This window comes from Lagopus leucura, unplaced genomic scaffold (assembly GCF_019238085.1).
Source record: "Lagopus leucura isolate 7727_CA_CO unplaced genomic scaffold, USGS_WTPT01 Super-Scaffold_739, whole genome shotgun sequence".
Classification (NCBI taxonomy): Eukaryota; Metazoa; Chordata; class Aves; order Galliformes; family Phasianidae; genus Lagopus; species Lagopus leucura.
In genome coordinates this window covers 5,620,044-5,642,456 of record NW_024962255.1, presented here as the reverse complement: position 1 = coordinate 5,642,456, position 22,413 = coordinate 5,620,044, and the positions used below count along the sequence as shown (strand labels likewise).

The 22,413-nt window shown below is 37.8% G+C and overlaps 1 protein-coding gene across 1 annotated transcript; it reads left to right on the top strand.

Moving 5' to 3' along the window:
• The first annotated feature begins 364 nt into the window (after positions 1-364).
• OPN4 (opsin 4) lies at positions 365-21,973 on the top strand. The gene is made up of 12 exons (XM_042863116.1): positions 365-391; positions 7,717-7,859; positions 9,803-9,936; positions 11,388-11,591; positions 13,315-13,486; positions 14,315-14,479; positions 16,233-16,340; positions 17,477-17,663; positions 19,556-19,708; positions 20,252-20,320; positions 20,786-20,824; positions 21,660-21,973. The coding sequence occupies exons 1-12, from the start codon at positions 365-367 to the stop codon at positions 21,849-21,851; spliced, it is 1,593 nt and encodes a 530-aa protein (XP_042719050.1). The 3' UTR covers positions 21,852-21,973.
• The last annotated feature ends 440 nt before the right edge of the window (positions 21,974-22,413 follow it).

Below are 22,413 nucleotides of genomic sequence, written 5' to 3'. Positions count from 1 at the left end.
CAACAAACTGGGCATGTGCAGACCCTGCAGGATTCTGTATTTAAATGGAAGCTGCCGCTGCTGCCCTTTGCTAAGCTGAAGATGGAATAAAGCAAGCTGAGGCTCTGGTGAGAAATTCTGCACTAGATCTTGCACTATTTCAGACAGAGGATCTGACAGTCTGCTTTACACACACACAGAAAGGTAAATTGGCTGACTTAAAATCAGAAGAGAGCTTTGCTTTCTTTGCTATTGCTTAGATTTCATTTGCGTAAATTGCCAGCCCGTTCAAAGGGGGAATATCTTGTCTCTCTGAAGACTCCATCTGCACCAAATTTGTGGAGTCAACTCATGGAATGACTCAGGAGCGATTGCCTACACACTGATGGACCTGCCTCTTAGAGCCCCAACAGTAAGTGCTTTCTCTCACTAACAGCTGTAGTAAGTAGTTCTGCTGGCAAAGCTGGCACTTATAGAACTGTGTATAGACACTTAAGGTCCATGCATAGATTTAATGATGTAATAATGCAATACTAAACAACATAATGAAATCTTTAAAATCTCTTTATTCCTATATTTATTGTGGAAAAGACTGTAGAAGCAGTGTTCTTCAGCAGTTTTACCTGGGCAGAAGACAGGGAGGATTGTTTAATGGAAAACTGTGTTGAATATGTTATAAACTACCAAGAGAGAATGTTCTTGTTAAGTTATACAGTTGGTTAATAGTTCAAATACAACACTTGCTTGTGTTATTATTCAAAATGGAAATCCCTATCATTTCTATAATAGCCTGTAAGTGCAGCAAAGTGATTATGTAAATGCTGAAGAGTTGTTACTTGCTATTACCAAAGCTTTTCAGAAGGTTTCTCCAGGTAAGTTCTACCAAAGAGCTCTCCTTAAAAGTGTGAAGGTGGAGTTCTGTTATAATGACTCCTCATGACAGAACTTCTTGGGGCTTTCTAAAAATATTCTGTATCACAAGCCCAAACAGAAAGAGTTCAGAAACCTCTTCTTGGTTGTGTAACTCAGTATACTATTGGGTTGCATTCTGTTTGTACAGAAGTCTGTTAAAAAGAAAAAGATATCCAAGCAATTTCTGAAGTTTTTGAAATCTGAATTTCTATGTAAAATATTGATGCTGTCTCACCAGGTATTTTGGCATGACCCACATAAGCCAGTTTTTAATACACAGAGCATGTTGGACCTGATGTTGCAGCTTGACCCTAATTTATACTGAAGCAGCAGTAAATATTTTATTATTTGCACAGTAAAAATGCAGTGTTTATTTTTAATAAAAGCTGGATATGCGTCGTATAATACAGGAAAATGAACAAAGAAGCATCCTGAGCCAAGGCGCTTAGAAACTGAATTAGATGGATAACATAATGAAAGAGGATAGCAGAACAAAGCAGGGAGGGATAACTGGGACTGGAGAGCACATGGCAAAATGGAAAAGGATTCTGGGGACAGAGTGATTCACACTCAAAAATTCAAAATGAATTTTGTCCTTATTCTGCTGGAAGAGGAAATCAGCTGTCTATTCCCTCCCCTTAAGTCAAGTATTTTCAAACTTCTGCATTTTAATTACACACAAAGATTGGTTTAAGGGAGCTTCAGAACTGAAAGCAGTATGTGCTGCCTGTGGTTGAGATTAAATCTGGAAGACCGGATACAAAATCTGCTTTTCAAATTGCTCTAAAGGAACAAACATGGAAAGCCCTGCTGCCTACTGGAAAGAGGGCTTAGCATTTGGCGTCATCCTGCTGAACCCATAATTGAAGTGGGATTGCTTACACTTCTCTTTGTTCTGTCTGTCATCACTGAAGAAGGTGCCACTAGAAGCAAACTCAGGAATTAGAGCAAGAAACTGTGAAGAAAATAAGTGCTATCAGTTATTTGAAGCTTCCGGTAGGTAGAACAAAAACTGCACCTAGAAACTCTAGGAAATTACTGTATTTCTGTTCTGATAATTTTCTCTATCTGTATAATTTGTTGTACTGCAAAAGGCTTAACATTATGGTTTACACAATCAGTGGTAATGTATAAATAAGCAACTTCATCACTTATACTCTAGTAGGAAAATAAAGAACAAAGAGACCTGATACATTACCAAAGTCAACACGAGACTGCCAAAACTTCTGTTTCAGAACGGGGCTCTGTTCCATTAAAGCAGCCATTCTGCAAAATCAGTGACTACAGTGTGGAAGCTAGATGAATCCCTAAGAACAACATAGCAGTCCCTATTTCTTCTTCCCTGTTTTACACTGAATTAGATATAATCCATCTGGCATCCAGGCAAGAGTAGCTGGAAAATGCCCTTATCTAAATCTTTTCTGTTCCCAGTTTTTGAAACAAACAAGCAAAGAAGTCAACTAATCATTTAGAACCAAGATTGAGATATGTTCAAATCCCAAAATCCTCCTAAGAGGATTTCTCATTTCCCTGCAAACTAAACATTACTTCACAATCTTGCCTTTGGAAGAAAGTGAGGAGTGGGCTACATCAAATACGATATTTATATAAATACTTACACCTGTGGCCTTGCTCCTACTATCATCACTCTTAGCTTTACTAGAACTTCAGTTATCAAGGTGTCTCAAAAGAGTGTAGTTCTTACTCTGAAGAACTACGGGTGTGCTTTTATTTTTTTTCTTTCTTTCTTTCCCTCAGTAGTACAGTGTATTCTGTGCAATTTTTTCCACTTACACAAATTCCACTCATTTTTTTCCACTTACACAAAAATGTTTTCCTCAAGTCGTGGAAGCAGGGAGAACACTAGGACTTTTAAAAACTGTACATCTTTAAGTGAAACTTACTCAAAAGTGAGCTGGTATTGTTTTGTTTGTTTAACAACTTTGAAATAGCTACTTAGAAAACCTTCTCTTTAGGAAAATGTGTATAATAAACACATTTCCAAGATAAAGCAAATGAAGGCATCAAATATTTTTGGTCTGGACTTCCTTTTAACAGGGGCAAAACACTTAGAGTCAGCGGTTTCGCCCTGGAAAGCAAAATTTCTTATTTCCTTACAACTCTCTTTAGACCAGCATCTTGTATGGTTCTGACACACTACACAAACTGCCATACATTAAGGCTGAAGTTTACTGAATGATAGCTGACAGTATGTCCAGTTCTACAATAGCCATTTTGTTATAGGCAATATACAAGCTTTCTTTCAGGGAGAACATAAAACATTTCAAGAAGGAAGACTGCATTAAACGTAGTTGTTTCCCCCTTCTTCTACTTCTTCTACTGCCTCCACAAGGACACACTTAAACATGATGGAAGAAAATATACTGATGTGCAGCAACCTTCATAACTTGCTGCCACTGACTCTTAAGGCAAATGGCAGAGTCAGATTTAGGAAAGGATTACACCTATATACGAGGGATAAAAATATCCTCCATTAAGATTATCTTTTCAAAGGGATAACAACTCTGTTTTAGGATACAAACCAACTGCTAAGAGTGGGAAGGGAATTCTCATATCACTGTTCATTATGCACTCAGACTTCCCAGGGCAGCAGTCATGGCACCAAGATTGATGGAGCCCAAGATACATTTGGACAATGTTCTCACACAGATGGTTTGATTCTTCAAAACTATAGTGCAAATAAATAATAAATGGCTTGCCTATCAGAGATTAATTATTTTACAGCTCTTTCAAAAGGCCAGGCTTCATCATATCTAAACAAATTATAAAACCTGCTTTTAAGGGAGACTTAAAATGCCATCCTTGGCATTAAGATATGTTCTCAAACTGACCCTACTTACTGTGAAGATATTGTGTAACATTTCAGTTACTCCTCTAACATCTTCCACAGTTTCTCAAGCTACCATTTTTTCTGCTCACTTAAGAAGTGTGCAATATTTAAGCGGACTGCCAGGAAACTGGTGCTTCTCAGTAAATTGTTTTCTACAGAATTAATACCAATTTAAGCCACCCACAACGCAGTATGCCTGTGGGTATACTGGCACCCAGTGGTCCAGAGCCTCAGATACAAGTATCTCTATTAGTTGACTCAAGAAAGATGTAGTGTATTAACTGACTACAGTAAAGCATCCAACTTCTTCCCAGTTCTACTTCTTCGTTCATCTGGTGCTGTTTTGAACCATGTTACACAAAACAAGCTGTGTTTTCGTATCACTTAGAAGAGAAATAATGTAGTACTGGTTCTGCCTGTTCATTTCTTTTAATCTTCATTACAGTGTTGTAATGCTGAAATGCTAAAATGCGATGGAAAGTTCATCAACAATAGCAGAGCAGCACAATCCTAGGCTACAGCAAATAAGAACAAATGCAAATGCAGCAGCCATAGATACAGAAATAAAGGAAGAAAAGCTGCTTACCTTCAGAAGGCCACAGGTGGACAGGAATCTCTATAGCGACACCCTCACCTCCACTGCCAACACTTAAATGAGGTCTAGGAAGGAGTGGATCCTGGCTTTATCCCTTCTGGTCACTCAGGTGTATTGGATGCAGCTGAGCTCCCCTGGGTTGGCCCTGTCTTCTCACCAGGTGCTCAATCACTGTTTCAAGTTGTGACTTAGCATTTTCACTACGTAAGTGCATACAGAAAGCAGGCTAAACAGAAGAACAGGCAAGATAATCATGTTCTGGGATATCAATGCAATTGAAATAGTTGTTCAGATGGAGCATTCTCAAAGGACAATTGCTATGGCAGGGATTGCAAAGGTGTGATTTTAGTTCTCTTATGCCACCCAAGTACTAATACCATAGGGTGACAACAGAAGACAGACTAAACAAGGCTAAACAGAGAAAAGCTTTGAGAATTGTCTGATTTCTTGATTAGGCTGCTGTCCTGATTTCCTCAAGCATTACCTTTTTCCCCTTATAACACCTAGAGGTGATGGAGACAGGCAAGTGTTTTCATCTTCTAGTAAGGAAGGTAACGTGTGCAACTCAGTGATGAATTTGAAGTGCTTAGGTCTGATCTAATGCCTTTGGGTCAGCTAGCACCTTTCTTTGTCTTCAAGAAGCTTTGAATCAGACCTGTCTTTCTAATAAAGAGTTAAATTACTTTTTTTTTTTTTTTTTTTTTCTTTAAATAACGGAGTTTTTTCTTAGCAAACAGCAAGAACTGGACTCTGTGGTGAAAATAAGCCATCTCCAGGAAGTCCACACTAGAATGTGAATTTACTCCTCTTTGCCAATCCCTTTCTTTCTCCGTCTACTTGGTATTATGTCCTACCAATGCTCAATTACAAATATTACACATTTATTTTTTTCACATTTGACATTTTTATTGTCTCTACACTTGTTTCATTCCCCAATAAGTAGTTTTGATGTCTTCTACTGTCCCATAAACAACCTTTTCCACTATTTTTTTTTTTCTACATCCAAATCTATCCTTCAAATTGTTTCTTGTCCTTTGTCTCCCACAAATTTAATTTAAATTACAGCCATTTCAAATCTGCTTTTTGTAGCCAAAACAAGCTCCTTTAGTTGCTTCATTTCTGTTACCTTGATTAAATGGATAGCTATAGTGGAAAATATCAGAAATCTCCATTACATTAGTGATCATGATTCACTCTCTGCGGAGCAGCATCCATAAAGCTACAGAAATAAAAAATAAATAAACCTAAACCAAAGAACACCTGGTCTAATTTAATTAAAAGAGTTTTATCTCAGACTATCCCACTCCACTTGCTATTAGTGTGGGATTTTGTGTTACCTTACTGACAGTGTGTTAAATAAACAAATATCTATCTACACGGGCAAGATGCCCACTGATTTTTACGTGAAGCCAACTTGCTGAAGGAACCTGAACAAAAAAACATCATGATTCTGTCTCTCAGTTATTATATCAGCTTTAATACAATCATAACATTTTGCTCCAATTACAGTAACAGCCAGAGCTACATTTTCAGTCTCTACTATTTGTCCAGCATTTCATCCCTGCTAATAAAGAAACTCAGGGAGCACATTCCTCTTGTTGAGGATTGCCACGGGCAGATCTCCAACTCACAGTCAAAGACAATCTTTTGTACAATTTCAGACTCTCCTGGGGTTTAGCTTTTGCTACCGGCACATTGGTTTTAAATGCAAACTGTCTCTTATAATTTCAATCCAATCTCAGAGATCTATTTATAAGTAATGTCTGCCTTTATTGTCTGGAAACACCAGGGTCCTTTAATAACAGGAGTGTTGTTGAAGGCATTCCTGAGTTCATTCTAGCAGTGAATGCCAGCAGTTGACACAATGGGAGCATAAAGTAAGAATTTAATACATATATCCACTGCTTTCCACTTTCCTACCAGCAACCTTCCTCTTCCTGGGAAGGAATAACTGAATGTGTTAGCTGTAACACCACCTCTCAGTACTTGTTCTGGGAAACAGCACATCCAGCCTCATAGCATTATTTACGCTCAGTACAGACACAGACTTTGGTGCCTTTCCCTGGATCCTCAGCCACAGCCAGACTGATGATACTCACAGTAGGAAAAATATAAGCCATTCAAGATATCTGCTGGGCTTTATTGACATGGCATGATTCCTGTAGCTCAGTAGCTGAGGAATGCCATGGCTGCTGCTGACAGATTTGAATTAGGTGTGGTGGCCATGGCATGCCATTCCAGAGTGAGTGCCACCTATGATGAGAAAAACCCAGCAATGAAGAAGAGACAGGATCTATCTGTGCAGAAGAATGAGGATGGGGCTTTGTGTTTGTCACAGCTACATTCACTGATTGGAGCTGGTGCCAAAGCATGTTTAGGACAAGGGCAGCACACACAGAGGTGTGTGTTTAAATCTCCTTGCCTGACTTCACAAGAAAAGGCAGCAGAACAGTGACAGTTTGCACGTCCTTTACCATTTTTGTTAGGTCGTCCTGCTTCCTGGCTGCAGACTTCTTGTTCACCTCATTACTAAGATGGGGTCATTTGGTCTAAAAAGTGTTTGTAGCTCCTGAAACTTACTAAGAAAACATTCTAAACTATTATTTGAAGTGCTGAAGTCTCCAGACTTACCTAGTGAATTTTGCCACAAGTTATTAGTAGATAAGATCCACGCGCTTTCAAGTGCTTAAACCACAATTATCACAAAAAGCAAAATACCTTCACTCAGTCCAGAGTGAAAATAAAACTGATATGTAAAAAAGGTGCAAACTAGAAAATTTTCCTGTTTAAAGTTTTCCAATCATTAATGTAGTTTCCACCAGACAGCTGCTCAGTCTTTTACCAACTGACAGGCTTTTAGTAACTAAGCCTTGAGGGCAGCTAGCAATGTGGTTATTTCATTTCTCTCACTGAATAATCAACATTTTACCCATATACCTTTAATCCCATAAAGGATTAAATGCACATTTGTCAATAGACAGTTATCCATCAATTCTATTTAGAGAAGATACTGTTGTCAGAACAGAGATCACACTTCATGGGTACAGAAACTTTAATGACATGAAAACCGCAGAAAATATTCTTGTTAGGTACTGCATTATTGATGTCAGATGAAATAAAAAAGGTCCCTTCATATCTCTAGTTCTCTTCTATATCTTTCATTTTCTTTTGGGAGGGAATAAACTGCTTTTCTTCATTAAAATTCTCAATCCACAGGAAAAGCATAGAGTACTGTTTGACCTGTGTGCTTCTGATGGTGTATATGTGGCTCCCGAAGATGATCAACCGTAAACGTAATTTGAAAGTAATTAGCTTATTCTGATGCCAACTTACTCACCAAAGTCTGACAATCTACCTATGACTTTTGTTTGCTTTGTAGAAGATGACAGTGAAAGATGTTCGTAGTGCTTTTCCTACAGTGGATGTCCCAGACCATGCCCACTATACAATTGGAACAGTCATTCTTATCGTGGGGATCACAGGAACTCTGGGTAATTTCCTGGTCATCTATGCTTTCTGCAGGTATCTTGTTTTGCATATTTTTCTAAATACTGAGATGAACTTTAACATCAACATGACTGCACTCTGTATGCAGTGCAGACATGCTATCACTCTAAATGCATGAAGAAACATTGCTTTAAGACACTAAGTGGCAACCTGACTTTTCTGACTTCTCATTAACTGTGGTCCATTAGCAACATTGCAAAGACTCACCCAGATATGCCAAGCAATGGAAACACACCATAGCAGAAAACTTACAGAAATATTTTTGTTATTGGTTGAGCTTCTGCACTGGGCTGATGTGATGTTTTGCTTCTCTCTCATTTATCATCTGTATTTTAGGTGCTTCTTTCCTCCTGCTATCTACTTTGTAGTTGCTCTGCCCCCCTGTTCCCTACTGGAACTGACTTTCATTTTCACATTTTCTAATACTTGGCTTATTTCCTAACTAAAACCACATCCCAACTTTTATATCTGAAAGTAATCTGATCAATGATAACAATGTGATTTTTTCACCTTTTTTTTTTTTTTATTCACACTGTTTCTTTCTGTTCAATGAACACTGACAGAGCATTGCCATGATGTTTAGACCAGTGAGCCTCTCCTTCATGATTGACCATTATGCATTACTGTAATAAACATAAAAAATAAAAGCTATATGACAATTTGACTGGGTTAACTTGAATCACAGGAGTGAGAACCTAACTAATGAGGCTCTTGAGCTTGTATTAATCTAGTGCATTTATCTAGAAGGTTAAAAAGGTGATCTCACGTTTTCTGCTACATACAGTGTGTGCGTTCAGAGCAGATACCAACGTTTCAGTGTGAACGACACGGCCTTAAGAGCAGATCAGGTTGGCGTGCAGACCAGATACATGAGACAAGAGTGAAGTAAGTGACCTAGCTTAGCACTTTGGCTGGTCCCATACAGCAAATCCAGCCATACAGCAAATCCAGCCAGTTGCATTTCTAGTGAGAGAGACAGCCTGTCTTTATTGAAGATGTTATGAAGATAAAAAGGGGCATTGAAAGAAAAATAATAAGTGCATCAGAAGTTCAGACTACACGTCAGATGCCTACAAAACAGTCTCAAAAAGTCACAAAAGTCTAAGACAGCCAGGTATCTGAAATAGAGATTTGTTCAGCAACTTAGCAGATTACTGGACAAAAACAAGCACCCCTAAGTATCTACTAAAAATATCTTGTTGCCCCCAAATTGACATTCAGGGGACAGTATATTTACTCACTGATTCTGGATCAGTACAAAGGACTGATCATTTATTCAGATACTTTATATTTTTGCCTAAGACCAAAGTTTTGAGAAAGGAGCTAAAAACTTACACTAAGCCACGAACAAAGGAGCTCTCAATTCAGCTTCTCTGTGTACCTTTAAAGTATTGTACTATGATGTTATGAATAACATATGTAGGCAGAATACACTGAAGGCTGGCTACCATCCTCTTCAAAGTCAGTGTATGTACAAATGAAATGAATGTCACAGGGAAGAACTGATGTGAAACAAAATGCTTGATGCGGTACACAGCAAGTTTGCTTAATCCCTGTATTTGTAAGTCGTTGCTGATAAGATCACCAGCATGGAGATATGCACTATCCCTCCTCCAGCTTAACACGACCCAGATCCAGCAAATCCATGGAACACATCAGCTTTAATTTCCTGTTAATCACGGACATGCAGTGCACTGGGTCAGAGTACTTAAGGAACAATGTGATTTATCCCCACCACTGAGCTGGTTATCAAAACAGTCCTCTAAAATGCACAGCAGGATAAGGATGTAAAACAACCTTATGTTCTCTTGGGAGAGAAATGAGAAGCATACTGTCCTAACTTGTTCTGTAGAGTGCCATGGTGTTTGTGAAGTTGCCAAAGCTCACAGAAAAGAGTAATGACATAATTAAGAGCACCACACTGTCTAAGAAACATTCCTTCTATCTTTTCTTTGTAGGAGTAGGACCCTTCAGAAACCAGCCAATATATTCATCATCAATCTAGCTGTTAGTGACTTCCTTATGTCCATCACACAGTCTCCAGTATTTTTCACCAACAGTCTCCATAAACGTTGGATTTTTGGTGAGAAAGGTTTGTATATCTACTTTCCAATAAATCACTAAGTATTGTCCTACTGTAGTGGCAGTTAACTACCCATTTCCTAATCTTCAGGTACACTTGCAATTTTCAACATTGCTTCAGTATTAAAACCAAAGTTTCCCTGAACATTTTTGTCCCTGTGCAACAATTACATTCCCAACACAAAGAAGAAAATTACACACACAAGATACAAAGGAGATTCCGGCAATCTAATACAGAGGACCAGTCTCCTTGCCAGTGTTATTTCCCAATCATCTTGTAAGGTAACTACTGGTAGAGCCCTGTGACAAGGAACCACCAACTAGCAAATCACCAACTTAATAGCAGCTCTAGATAATCTGCTCAGAGACTAGCAACCAGAAAGCTTGGCAACAGTGAGTTTTCTCAACAGAAATATTAACCGAATATGCCTGCACAGTAAGCAAAAGTTCTTGTGGGAGTTTGTGTTAACATGATTTGCAGAAGACATCTGGTCATTGCAACTACAAGAGTAATTAACTTCAATGTGCTATAAAATTGCAGAAATACTTAGGAAAAAATGAACCTCAATTTCTGTCCAAATAATTTTACAATCTAAATAGTCAATATCCAAGGAAGGAACCTAAAACAAAACCTCTGTTCTAGCAGGTAGAAGGCAGTATTTCTTCAAAAGATTCTCAAACTGCAGGTGAAACATGTGACTGAAGCCAACAGCACATCTGCTGCAGGCTTCAACAGCGGGATTTTCACCTTTGGCCTAAGAGGTGTGCAAATCTAAGGAGAAAACTCACTCCTAAGGAGTCCACAATCAATAATGTATAAAAAAATCCTGTAGAAGGGAACTGCTTTCATACTTTTATAACTATAGTAAGAAGATGACTAGTCTTTGCTTCTTGAATAGGTATGGACAGAGAGGGATATCAGAGAAATAACATGGCTGTTTTGATCCCTGATGACCAAAAGAATGGCTGTTTTTCCTACTTCAATAAAGTGCTCAGTTGCACACGTTAAGAAATAAAAAACACAACCCTCAGCTTTTAATCATGATGATGCTTGACTTGTTAAAATTACTTATGAATATATTCATAGTCTGAATAGCTACCACAATTATGCTGACCTTGAGATACAAATGATACCATGACATCAAAGTAGCTAGAAGGCATCGTTGAACAAAATAGATGTTTTTAAGGGAACTTCAGTAAAACTGGAGTTAAGCAAGATATCATGGGACTGTTGAAAAATTTCTACTAGGAACATCATAAATCAGTGAGTGAAAATATAATTAGCAAGATAAACAGTAGCTTTGAAATAGTATTACATTACAATACTGGAAAACTGAAATTCCATCGGTTTATGAATCCCAGAAGACATTAGCTTACAGGAAACACAGAGTTGAGTCTCCTATAAATTAATTAGCACGAGTAGATTAATTTCACTGCTACTTCTGTCATCTTCATTGAAAGGCTGTGAGCTGTATGCCTTCTGCGGAGCTCTTTTTGGCATTACATCTATGATCACTTTGATGGTGATTGCCTTGGACAGATACTTTGTCATCACAAAACCTCTGGCTTCTGTTCGAGTGATGTCTAAGAAGAAGGCCCTTATAATCCTGGTAGGCGTCTGGCTGTACTCTTTGGCTTGGAGCCTCCCACCCTTCTTTGGATGGAGTAAGTGAAATGGAATACAAGTTTTTTTCCCTTATAACATTGGACTAAAAACTGGACTGTTACATTTATAAGAGATGGGTAAATGAATGGCTTGCATATTAAGCCTCAAAAACCTGTCTTAGGAAAATTGATAAGATACATACTGAAACTGAAGGCCTCAATCTGAAGAAAAAGTACAATTTGAATAAGAGCAACTTACATCACACTGGCATTTTTCCTTGAACTTATTACTTATTGTACAAAGAATAGTAGATAAAATAAAGGCCAAAATTTATGAAATGATGAACTTGCCTATTTTCCCATATCTACTTCTGTTGAGCCAAACTGAACAATATAAAAGTGAAATAAATAAGTTTTTATTTTTTCTCATATTTTTTTCTTCCCCAAAGGTGCTGTGTATGAGTGGTGGCAATTTAAATGCCTTCATTCATGTAATAGAGGAATACAGTCTATTCCTTAGAATATTCCGTGAATATTTTGTTGAAGTACATCTTCAGTAGGTCTTGATTGTATTCTAGATGTGCAAATGGCACTGGATATCAGCTGCATTGTCCATTCAGACTTTAGTATCTTCACTGGGGATTCTGCTAGGAGTGGCATTTAGTAACAACGATACAATTTGCTTTTGTAAGTTTTTTGTTTGCAAATTGGAACACACATTTGATCACTGCCACTTGTAGCAAAGAGAGCTCCTGTTATTATTCCTCATTTGCATCCAACTCAGTAACATTAATTTGTTTCCTATGAGTCACCAAGTTTCAGTCAGTAAGTTAGAATGAGCTCATCATTCAAAACTCCAGCCCATTATTTTGTTCCCTAATTCCAGAACAGAATGTGTCAGCTCAGCTGAGGAGAGAATTTAGCAATGTTTTGTTTTCCCCAAAGAATGCTGAAAAAAAAAAAAAAAAAAGATTACAAAGTTGAATTTTAGAAGATGTTTGTTTTTGACTTGCTACTGCCTGTTGTGTCTGCCTTCAATATGAGGCATGTTTAACTAGCCAATCCTCAGTGCTTGGGAAAGCAGCCTTAAGTTGAATGAGGCAGGGTTAGAAGAACAAAATGACAATACAGTCTTAGATTCTGGAATTTTACTGGGAGAAGGCAGAATACTAACTTGAAATGTGTTAAGTCATTATCTTATAATTAGATTCCAATAGGATCCACACTACTAACCTTCATATAAAAATTGGATGCATCTGAGAACATCTGGTATGCTATTTTTAAAAGTTCAGCAGAAAATATCACTGTAAACAGTGAAAATTGAAATAAAAGGAGAAATATGTTGCCGTTAAGAGTGTCTTTAGTTGTTTGACAGTTTCTCCAAGGAAATTATATTTTATTTCTACATGTACTCAACTTTCTTTCGTGACAAAATTAATTTGACCTACACAACATAGCTCTCCCCTTTGCAGAATAGATTAATATGTAGAAGTTCTAAAAAGAGGCAGTTAAAGCAATCAGTTTCATTTCACTGCATGGGAAGAAGCAATTTGAGCGAATCTGGACTTAAATGAAAACAGTGTGGGTCTGATGAAAGACCCACTGAAGTATTTGGAGAGATGCACTTTGACTATGTTGAGCTTAAAGTTATATTCAAGGATTGGAACAAAATGATTCAGTTTTCAGATCTCATCTCATGTTATTCTGAGTATCTTTCCCTAACTCCTGCATTCAAGATACTGGTAAGAATCACATTGTGGTTGATATCTTCTCCTGTCTTTAGGTGCCTATGTTCCTGAAGGCCTGCTGACTTCCTGTTCCTGGGATTACATGACTTTCACACCATCAGTCCGTGCCTACACAATGCTGCTTTTCTGCTTTGTCTTCTTCATTCCTTTGATTGCTATCATATACAGCTATTTCTTTATATTTGAGGCTATCAAGAAGGCCAACAAGTAAGTAATTAGAAGTCTTAAGTTTTTATTTCTTTGTTTAAATGGCTTTTTTTTTTCTTTTCTTAAAACAGACTGACAAAAGAAAATTGGAAAGTTTTTCAGTTCCAGTATATAACTGTGATAAGAAACCAAGTAAGAATTCTGTCAACATGTAAGAATTATGATCCTTAGAAGAGCCATTCAGGGCTCTGAATTTATGCCAGAGCTGTTCAGTATACTTGCTAATGATACAGAAAATGGTACAAGTAGCAACCTGAGAAATCTGAAGGATGTGAAAGGACTATAGAAATTAACCAATTGTGAAAAGCAATACTAAATGGATATCATTTGTCTATTTAATATGTCCAATAACAGTACATAAAAGCTATTCCATGGAAAAAAAATGAAATCAACTGCAAACACCATGTTTCACAATGAGTAAAGAGAAAATAAAAATAATCACACGTCTCTAAACAAAAACTATCATACAGGCCAGTGTTTGCCACTATTCTTAGATATCTGTCTTGTAACTATCAGCACAGTAGAAAATGCAGACCGACAGTAAAGTACAACAATCAGATATAGGGAAACAAATACTTCTCTAGTTATATTATGTATTTTCCAATTAAATGGAATACCTGATTTATGTTGAAACTCTTCTAGCATGGGACTATTTTTTCCCCCCTACATTTTGTCCTTGATTAGTGCAGCTGAAGTACACCAAATTGCAAGGGACTGGTCACATAGTGACACACATTAAAAGTACATGAGTTATCACATAAACTAGCATAAGAGTAATCGCTGCAATTCCCTATCTCAATTTTGCTGTTACACATTTACTTCCCCTAGGTCTATACAGACATTTGGATGCAAACATGGAAACAAAGATCTCCAGAAACAGTATCATCGGATGAAGAATGAGTGGAAGTTGGCTAAAATTGCACTGATCGTCATCTTGCTTTATGTCATTTCCTGGTCACCATACTCTGTCGTTGCTCTGGTAGCTTTTGCTGGGTAATTATGAATGTACCAGCAAATGAGGGTGTGCTGTTGGGAAAGACAGATGAAAGCCAAAGCTACTTGTCAACCCTAATGCCTGAAGTGCATTCCAAACATTAACCTATTTTGGAGTGACATTTAACAAATAAGGCACACACTGTGATTTTTTCTTAAGTTTGACTTTTCAAGGGAAAAAAAACCAGTAGTAGGAAGTTTATTACTTTCAACATAAGAAACAATGCTGATGATTCCTGAATGCATGCTCTGTGACAGCATATTTGATCCATCCGAATTTTATTTAGCACCAAAATGCTTAAGATGAAAATTTGCTAGGAGAACGTTCTCCTATGGCACCCACAGAGCCAATTCCAAGCAGCAGCAAACTTTTTCTCCACAAAGTCTCCTCACTCAGAAACTCAAATCCTTAGAATACGTCCAACTCCAGAGTCCCATGTCCTGTCACAGGGGACTTAGGTATTGGGCATTTACCACTGGTGATATGAGACCACTAGAGATAGAAGAAAAGTGTGAAGATAAAAAATGAATCATAGCTGCCTTACATCACTGCTTGCTGCAAGTGAACTGAAAACAATAGAAAATGCTTTAAGCTAAGCATTCTAGCTGCACAGAACTGCCAGGTTGTTCTGTATGATTCAGTATCTACTTCAGCATGATCAAGTGCCTGCTGAACTTGACTTCTAGCCTATGTTTCCTGTTGACTAAAATCAAAACAAATGGACAGTTTTATAACTGTACAGCACCTGTCAAGTGAGCATTTGCAAATTTTTCTCACAAGGGCAGCAAGTAAACAATACAGCTTCATTCAGCTTTTTTTTTTTTTTTTTTTTTTTTTTTTAAAGAAATTCCTTGAGTATATTAGGAGTACAAGCAGGAACACAATGCTAAATAGGTCAGTTAAAGATGGAGGTTAAACTGCTGTCTCAGAAAATAGAGGTGTCATAAAGAAAGGATGCTAACTTAGACTAATGAGTCATTTTACTTAACCCTTTCTACCAATCTGAGTTCTTCTTAGCTCCTAATCAGACCCATGGAGAACCTGCCTGATAGAAACTGCCTACAGAATGTGTTATTTTGGTTTGAGAAGCTCTCCTGACCTTCTTCTGACAAGACTCTATGGGCTCCTTCAAAGTATCTTCAGATTAAATGGCTGAAAGGAACACGGCAGATAGACATCAGTCATGATTGCTGTATCCCTTAAGGGCACAAAACCTGCATATATGCATGGCCACAATAACACAAGTGAAGTGTATGTCATCATAAGACCCATTCCCTCCTGATTTTAGTTCAGATCAGGCAAAAAATTTGAAAAGCAGAACTGATCACATATCTTTCCTGTAATGCCTCACTCTGCACACTCATTTAGTGACATATTTAGTGATGGGTTATTTAGCAAGTACATCTGCTGAGTTTGAAACAGATACTCTGATGAACACGCATTCATTTACTGCAGGCAGACTTTGTCTCTAGGGTAAATAGCACAGGGGTTATCACTGAATCATAGCAGTACTGCAAGAGAAGCATCACAAAAATTGTGTTTCCCCAATTAGGCTAGAGTGCATCTTTGCAGGAAAAGGATGTATAACTTTTCTCTCTCTTTGTTTGAGTAGAGAACATCCCCTTGTTACATTCTGTGGAGCAATAACAACACACTGTGTTGTCAGCTTATAAATGCTGAGACTTTTGAGAACTCAGTACTAAACATGTACTGTATATACACTAAATGGATTATGTATCTGCATTACTCTAGGTATTCTCATGTTCTAACACCCTTCATGAATTCAATACCAGCTGTGATTGCCAAAGCTTCTGCCATCCATAACCCCATTATTTATGCCATCACTCACCCTAAATATAGGTAAGTTCATTCTTGTAAAATAAATTTAATGTAGCAGAGAATATCAGGCAGTAGATTTATCACTTAAGGGACTAGTAACCAAACTCTCACTCATCTGTTCATTTTACCTTTGCAAGACAACCTCCTCCTCTTCAAGCAAACTTCTCAGTGCCATAAAAATGTCAGTAGAATTTGTACTTGGAACAGTTTACTGTGCAGATGGGAGCTAGAGATGTTTATGGAATGCTGATCTGTACTTACAGATCACGTGATAGAAGATAGAGACCTTCCTAGCTCAGAGGAAATCATTGTAAATTTAACTGTCTTCAAGAGAGATCCAGACATCTGTCAGCATTAGAAATAGCAGTTTGTTAAATTAACCAGGCCACCAAGGAATGCAATCCAGTAAGTCAAGTTACTCCTTCCCTATTTTGTGCATCTTCCTCACTCTTCTTCATGCTTCCTTAATTCAGATAGCATTTCTTCTGAGCTGTAACATCTACACATAACCATACCAAGTTCAGATGCAGGCCATGGAATCTGATGGATGGCAGCAAAGCCACACATATGCTGTTTCATTCTTTACACAGACCTACAAGATAATTTGACAGAAGGGTGGGCATGGACTTCTAAGTGGGATGACTGGGAGGGAGAGAAAAGCTGTGCAAAAGAGTTTCCTTATGCTGCATATGAGAAAAAGAATTCTGTAATATAGCTGCCTTTGTACTACCCTACAGATAGCAGGCAGACAGATGTGCTAAAGGAGGCCAGAATAGCTGCTTAGGGGCAGATTAAAACAATTTATTATGTGGTACTTCTGCAAGGTTCAGTTGAAAGAACAGAATTTTATTTTTGACCTGATTAAGCTGAAAGCAGATAAAATATTTTAATAGGTCCCTTCAGTTCAAAGAGCTATTCTTTAATGCCCTCACCCCTGCCAAGTAAAGCATTTAAATTCTATGGACCACTATTAATAAGTGATATTGAAGGGCAATTGTTTACAAGACACTGATATCTGGAAAACCCTTTATTGTACCAGTAATTTTCCAGTCCATGCAGCATTAGTCTATCTCTCTGAATAAATGCACTGCGTATGATGCCTGAATTTTTATGCTAACATTAAAAAAATCTGACTTGTTCTACCTCCTTTCCATTAGAACAGCCATTGCAACATATGTTCCCTGCCTTGGATCCCTGCTGAGAGTTTCTCCTAAAGAGTCCCGATCCTTCAGCAGTTCTCGCTCCTCCAGACGAACCACAATAACCAGCCAATCTTCTGAGACTGGCTCAGGTGGGCTGCAGAAAGGAAAAAGGCGACTATCTTCCATCTCTGACAGTGAATCGGTAAGAAAGACACTTCTCATACACATTTTTAACTGCAGAGTAATTGACTTTCATAGAGTCCTCCAAAGTGATAATTGCTTTACATGAAACACTTTATGCTGATTATGATAAGAACTTCAGAAAAAGGGAAGAAGTAAAACAAAAGAAGGCCAACATGTAAGAGCAAACTGTAGCATATTATATTCTTGTCCATTTTTTACACTGAAGGAAGAATGAAGACATTGGACAACAGGCATTTCAGAAGGCAAGAGAAGCTTAGAGTCAGAGCATCCTAGAAAGCCTCACCATTCTTGTATAACTGAACTTGTCTGACCACAGATTTTGAGTCTGAACATAGAAAACAGTCATAGAATCAAAATCATAGAATTGCTTGGTTGGAAAAGACCTTAAAGATCATCAAGTCTAACTGCAACCTAATCATACTACATAAACATACTATTAACAACCCACAACAAAACCACGTCCCTGAGCACCACATCCAAACGGTTTTTAAACACATCCAGGGATGGTGACTCAACCACCTCCCTGGGGAGTCTATTCCAGTGCTTAACATCCCTTTCTGTAAATAAGTTTTTCCTGATATCCAACCTAAACTTACCTGGCACAACTTGAGGCCATTTCCCCTTGTCCTGTGTGTCGCATGTGAGAAGAGACAAACCTCGTTCTCACTGTAAGCACAGGTAAGCACCCTTCAGATACTGGAAGAGAGCAATAAAGTCTCGAAACAGCCCCAGTTCCTTCAGACTCTCCTCATAGGGCATATTCTCCAAGTCTTTCATGAGCTTTGTTGCCCTTAATGACCTTTCTGTACCGAGGTGCCCAAAACTGAACATAGTACTCAAGGTGATGCCTCACCAATGCCAACCACAGGGGCAGGATTACTTTTCTAGTCCTGCTCACCACACCATTTTTGATACAAGCCAGGATGCCATTGACCTTCTTGGCCACACTGCTGGTTAACATTGAGCCAATAGTCCGTCAGTACAACCAATCCATTAGTCACTAAAAAATTATTTAGTGAAACCAAAATTTTAAGGAAACCGTGGTTTCTTAAGGTGAAGTGGGGTGTGTTTGGAAGCATTAACCATCAGACTTAAGTAAATTAACAAATGCATTTCCGAATCCTTCTCACATGAGACCTCAACACCATTCTGCTGCCATTCCAGGTAAAGCCAAATGCATTGCACAGCAGCTGGATATAAGCAGATATTTGGTGTCCCAGGCTCTCCCTTACTACACAGCTACTTAATTTTGGAATCATTTTAAATACAATCTCCAAATATATGAAAAGGCAATGATCTTCTCAATGATTATTTTTTCAGTCAGACTAAACACCATATCTAATGCAGTCACACCCTAAATTCAGACATTTGTTCTTAACAGTGCTATTTCAATTTCTTCAGATTCTATGTTCTTTTGAGTACTCAGTCCAACCAAAACTCAGTGAAAAGGCCAGAGTGAGGAAAAAAGGTAGTGCAGAAAAGAACACTTGACTCATGCATAATCCCGCTGTTTTTGTTGTTGTTTTTCCATTCATTGAAATAAATCTTTATAATGTCAGGAATCCTTTATGAAAATAAGTGCTTCTAAACTGGCCAGGCGCATTAGAAAAGTTTCCATAGTACACAGCGGAACATCATTTTGTTAGAAATTTTGAAGTAAACCCTACCAAAATAAACAAGAAAACAAGATGTAAGCCAAAGTTATCTGAAGAGATTTGATAAGGTTTTTTGGACTTCTTTAAAGCAAAACACTGTATGGAGTTGTACGTGGCATAACTTTCCTGAAATAACTTTCACAAGGTGGCTGTCTCTTAAAATTCCTGTTTAGGTATCATACTACTCGGTCAGAAATCTAAGACCATGCTATTGCTTTTGCTGTATTCATTTTAGGGCTGTACCGATACAGAAACTGATATCACCAGTATGACCTCCAGACCTGCTAGCAGCCAGGTTTCCTATGAAATGGGCAAAGATACCACCCAAACTAGTGGCCTAGGAGGCAAAGCTGAAGTGAAAAGCCACGATTCTGAGATTTTTGGAAAGGTAATAGATTGCGTAGTAACAGAATTCTTTAGCAACAGGTAGATCAAATATGAACATTTTATCATAACTAATCAAAAAGAATCTGGCCTACAAGATGGGAATAACCTGTAAATTAGTGCTGTAAGTAATGTCCTTGAGGCTGTAAAAGGTCATCAGCTTTTTATTTACAGCTCTAATTCATCATTCAGCTGTCGTATTTCTGGCTGTTATATTGAACATAGCATATGCATGATGTGTTGCCCTGTGTTTGTTTTTAAGTGTATAATCTGTAATATTTTTATTTCCCCATATTGCCCAAATTACTTGACTCATCGTTCTGTTGTCTCACCATTTGTTATCAAATAAGCTTGTATGGCGAGTGATAGAAAACTAGTCTATCTCCATTAAATTACTTTATGTTCTGTAGTACAAAGTCACATTTAGTTTATTACTGCATTCCTTCTCTGTTCCCTTTCTTTCTTCTTCCCTCTCTTTGTATTTCATGTACATGGGACATGGTAACCTATACATTATTTGTCTTTTTCACCTGTGTTCATTTTCCAGACAATTGTAAACACAGATGAAATACCCATGGTGGAAATGAATGTCACAGAGCATTCTGCTACTTCTACTGTAAGAACTACTTTAATATTTGGCATGGGTTTAGTTGAAGCAACAAAATCTAATGACAATCCCAATCCCTGAGCACAAATTAAGTTATTTGCTGAGATGTAAAAAAAAAACAAAAAACAAAAACCATGTAATACTCCCAGTAGGATACAGTAAATATGACCTCCAAGGGTAGATCACTGCTGAAACTGTGCAGAAATTAATGGAGAATACACATGCTACAGGGTTCTCCTTGAGCTCTGCTTCTTAAGAGAACTGAAGTTGAATTCAGTAGGTTGCCTGCCCATGATTTGCTTTGGGGTGAGTGGAAACACTATTCAAATAAAGATAAGAAAAATCAATGTATACAGCAAGTGGAAATAGCTATTCAGTAGCTATTCAATGTCCTTTTGGGACAGTCAATCTTGTAGCAAGTTCATCTGTGCTAAGTGACACTGTTGACTATTTATTGTTCTCTGTTTTGGGTAGTGCAAAGCATCTGAAAAATGCAGCGTGGAGGAAATTCAGGTAAGTTTCTGAAACATGTCATATCACTTATTCATTATTTTGTGGGCATAGTGTCTCTCTATTTCTATTTAACAAAGCTATAGCATACTGATGTTTGTTGTTTGTTTTTTTTAAAACATATTCTTCAAATGAGTCAACTTGCCCTAAATTAGTGAAATAAAAGAGCTGATAGGTGGAAAAAAATCAGTTTTATCTTTGCAGTAATAATAAAAATGTAACAAATGTAATTTTTATTGATAGTAGTGTTCCTTACAAGCTATTATTAGCCTAATCCTAACACTCCCTTTTGTGGTCCCATGCTAGGGATGGATAGCACTGCTATTGTAGCACAAATTAATCCTTTTCTGTTTGACTCCATTCTCTAGTTTGTCCCCCCTTCAAAATATCAATCTTTTTATCTGTTTCACACCACCTCATCTTAATGAACCAAAACAGCTGCTTTGTCAACTATGCAGGTTTTTTTTTTTTAATAGAGGAACTCTTTATATCATTTGTCTCTTACACTGAGTACATTCTCAGTACTTTTTCTTCCTCCCACAGAGGAATCTGCTGTCATTAGCCTGATCCTTCAAAGTAAACTCAATTCTGAATTAATATACTAACACAAAGACACTATCTTGTTTAAACTTCCCCTCCTCCCCCCACATTACTCATAAAGCATTCCAGAAGTATTCAGATCTACTTCATCCTCTATCTTTTGAGTTTGGCTTTAAGGTAGTAGTGGGTACTGGCAAAGCACTGATCTAAATACATCACATTTTCATAGACAGTGCTGCCTGATACTCTTTGTAGATGTTTGTGTCTTCTATTTCTTTTAAAACCTTGCATTCTTCAGAGAGGTGAGAGCCTGAGTGGCATTGGACTAAGAAAAGGAGAGCCTCACCATAGAACATCCACATCTCGGATACCCAGCATTATAATAACATGCAGCAATGTACAAGGAGTAGAGCTGCCTTCTGGATACAGCACTGGTTTCCTGTACCCAAAGAACAAAAGCCACAAGCAGAACAAGAGCTCCAGCAGCTGAGTGGCACAAGCCAGAATATCACCTTCACCAGTATCTCTGGAGGAACCATAAACCAGCTGAATCCAGAAGGCTTTCCTACCTTGCTCTGAAACACTTCTACAGAAACACAACACAAGCAAGAATAAAATCAAGTGTTCAGTTTCTGAACTGACTCCAGTGCTTCACTTTTGATCTGAGCCACGCTGCAATTTATTATTTCTTCTTTTTGTGGCTCAAAGAAATTATTTTTCTCACTTGGATTTTACTCTTCTCAGGCATATTACACTGTTATATGGATCTTGCCTACAATCTTGCCTACAAGCGCTTTTGATTAATTTGAGAGAAAAGGGAAGCGTGAGATCCAGCCTTTGTCTAATTACTGTGGAGTAACTTCAAAGCTATTTGTGGAAAAGCTTAAATTGCTTTCTGGAGAGGCTTTCATTATTGAAGTTCCTCAAGCAAATGAAAACACTCAGTGCTCCTTTCTCTTAGTAATTAGAAAGTTTCCTCATATTCTTGTACAATGCAATTGAAAGGTGTATGGGAACTGCTGAGTCACGGCCTGAACCTCTGATTAATCACC

Coding starts and splice junctions, on each gene's coding strand:
- OPN4 (XM_042863116.1), top strand. CDS start 365: ATGGACCTGCCTCTTAGAGCCCCAACA. Junction 9,937..11,387: donor TTGGATTTTTGGTGAGAAAG/GTTTGTATATCT, acceptor CTTCATTGAAAG/GCTGTGAGCTGTATGCCTTC. Junction 20,825..21,659: donor GCAGCGTGGAGGAAATTCAG/GTAAGTTTCTGA, acceptor TGCATTCTTCAG/AGAGGTGAGAGCCTGAGTGG.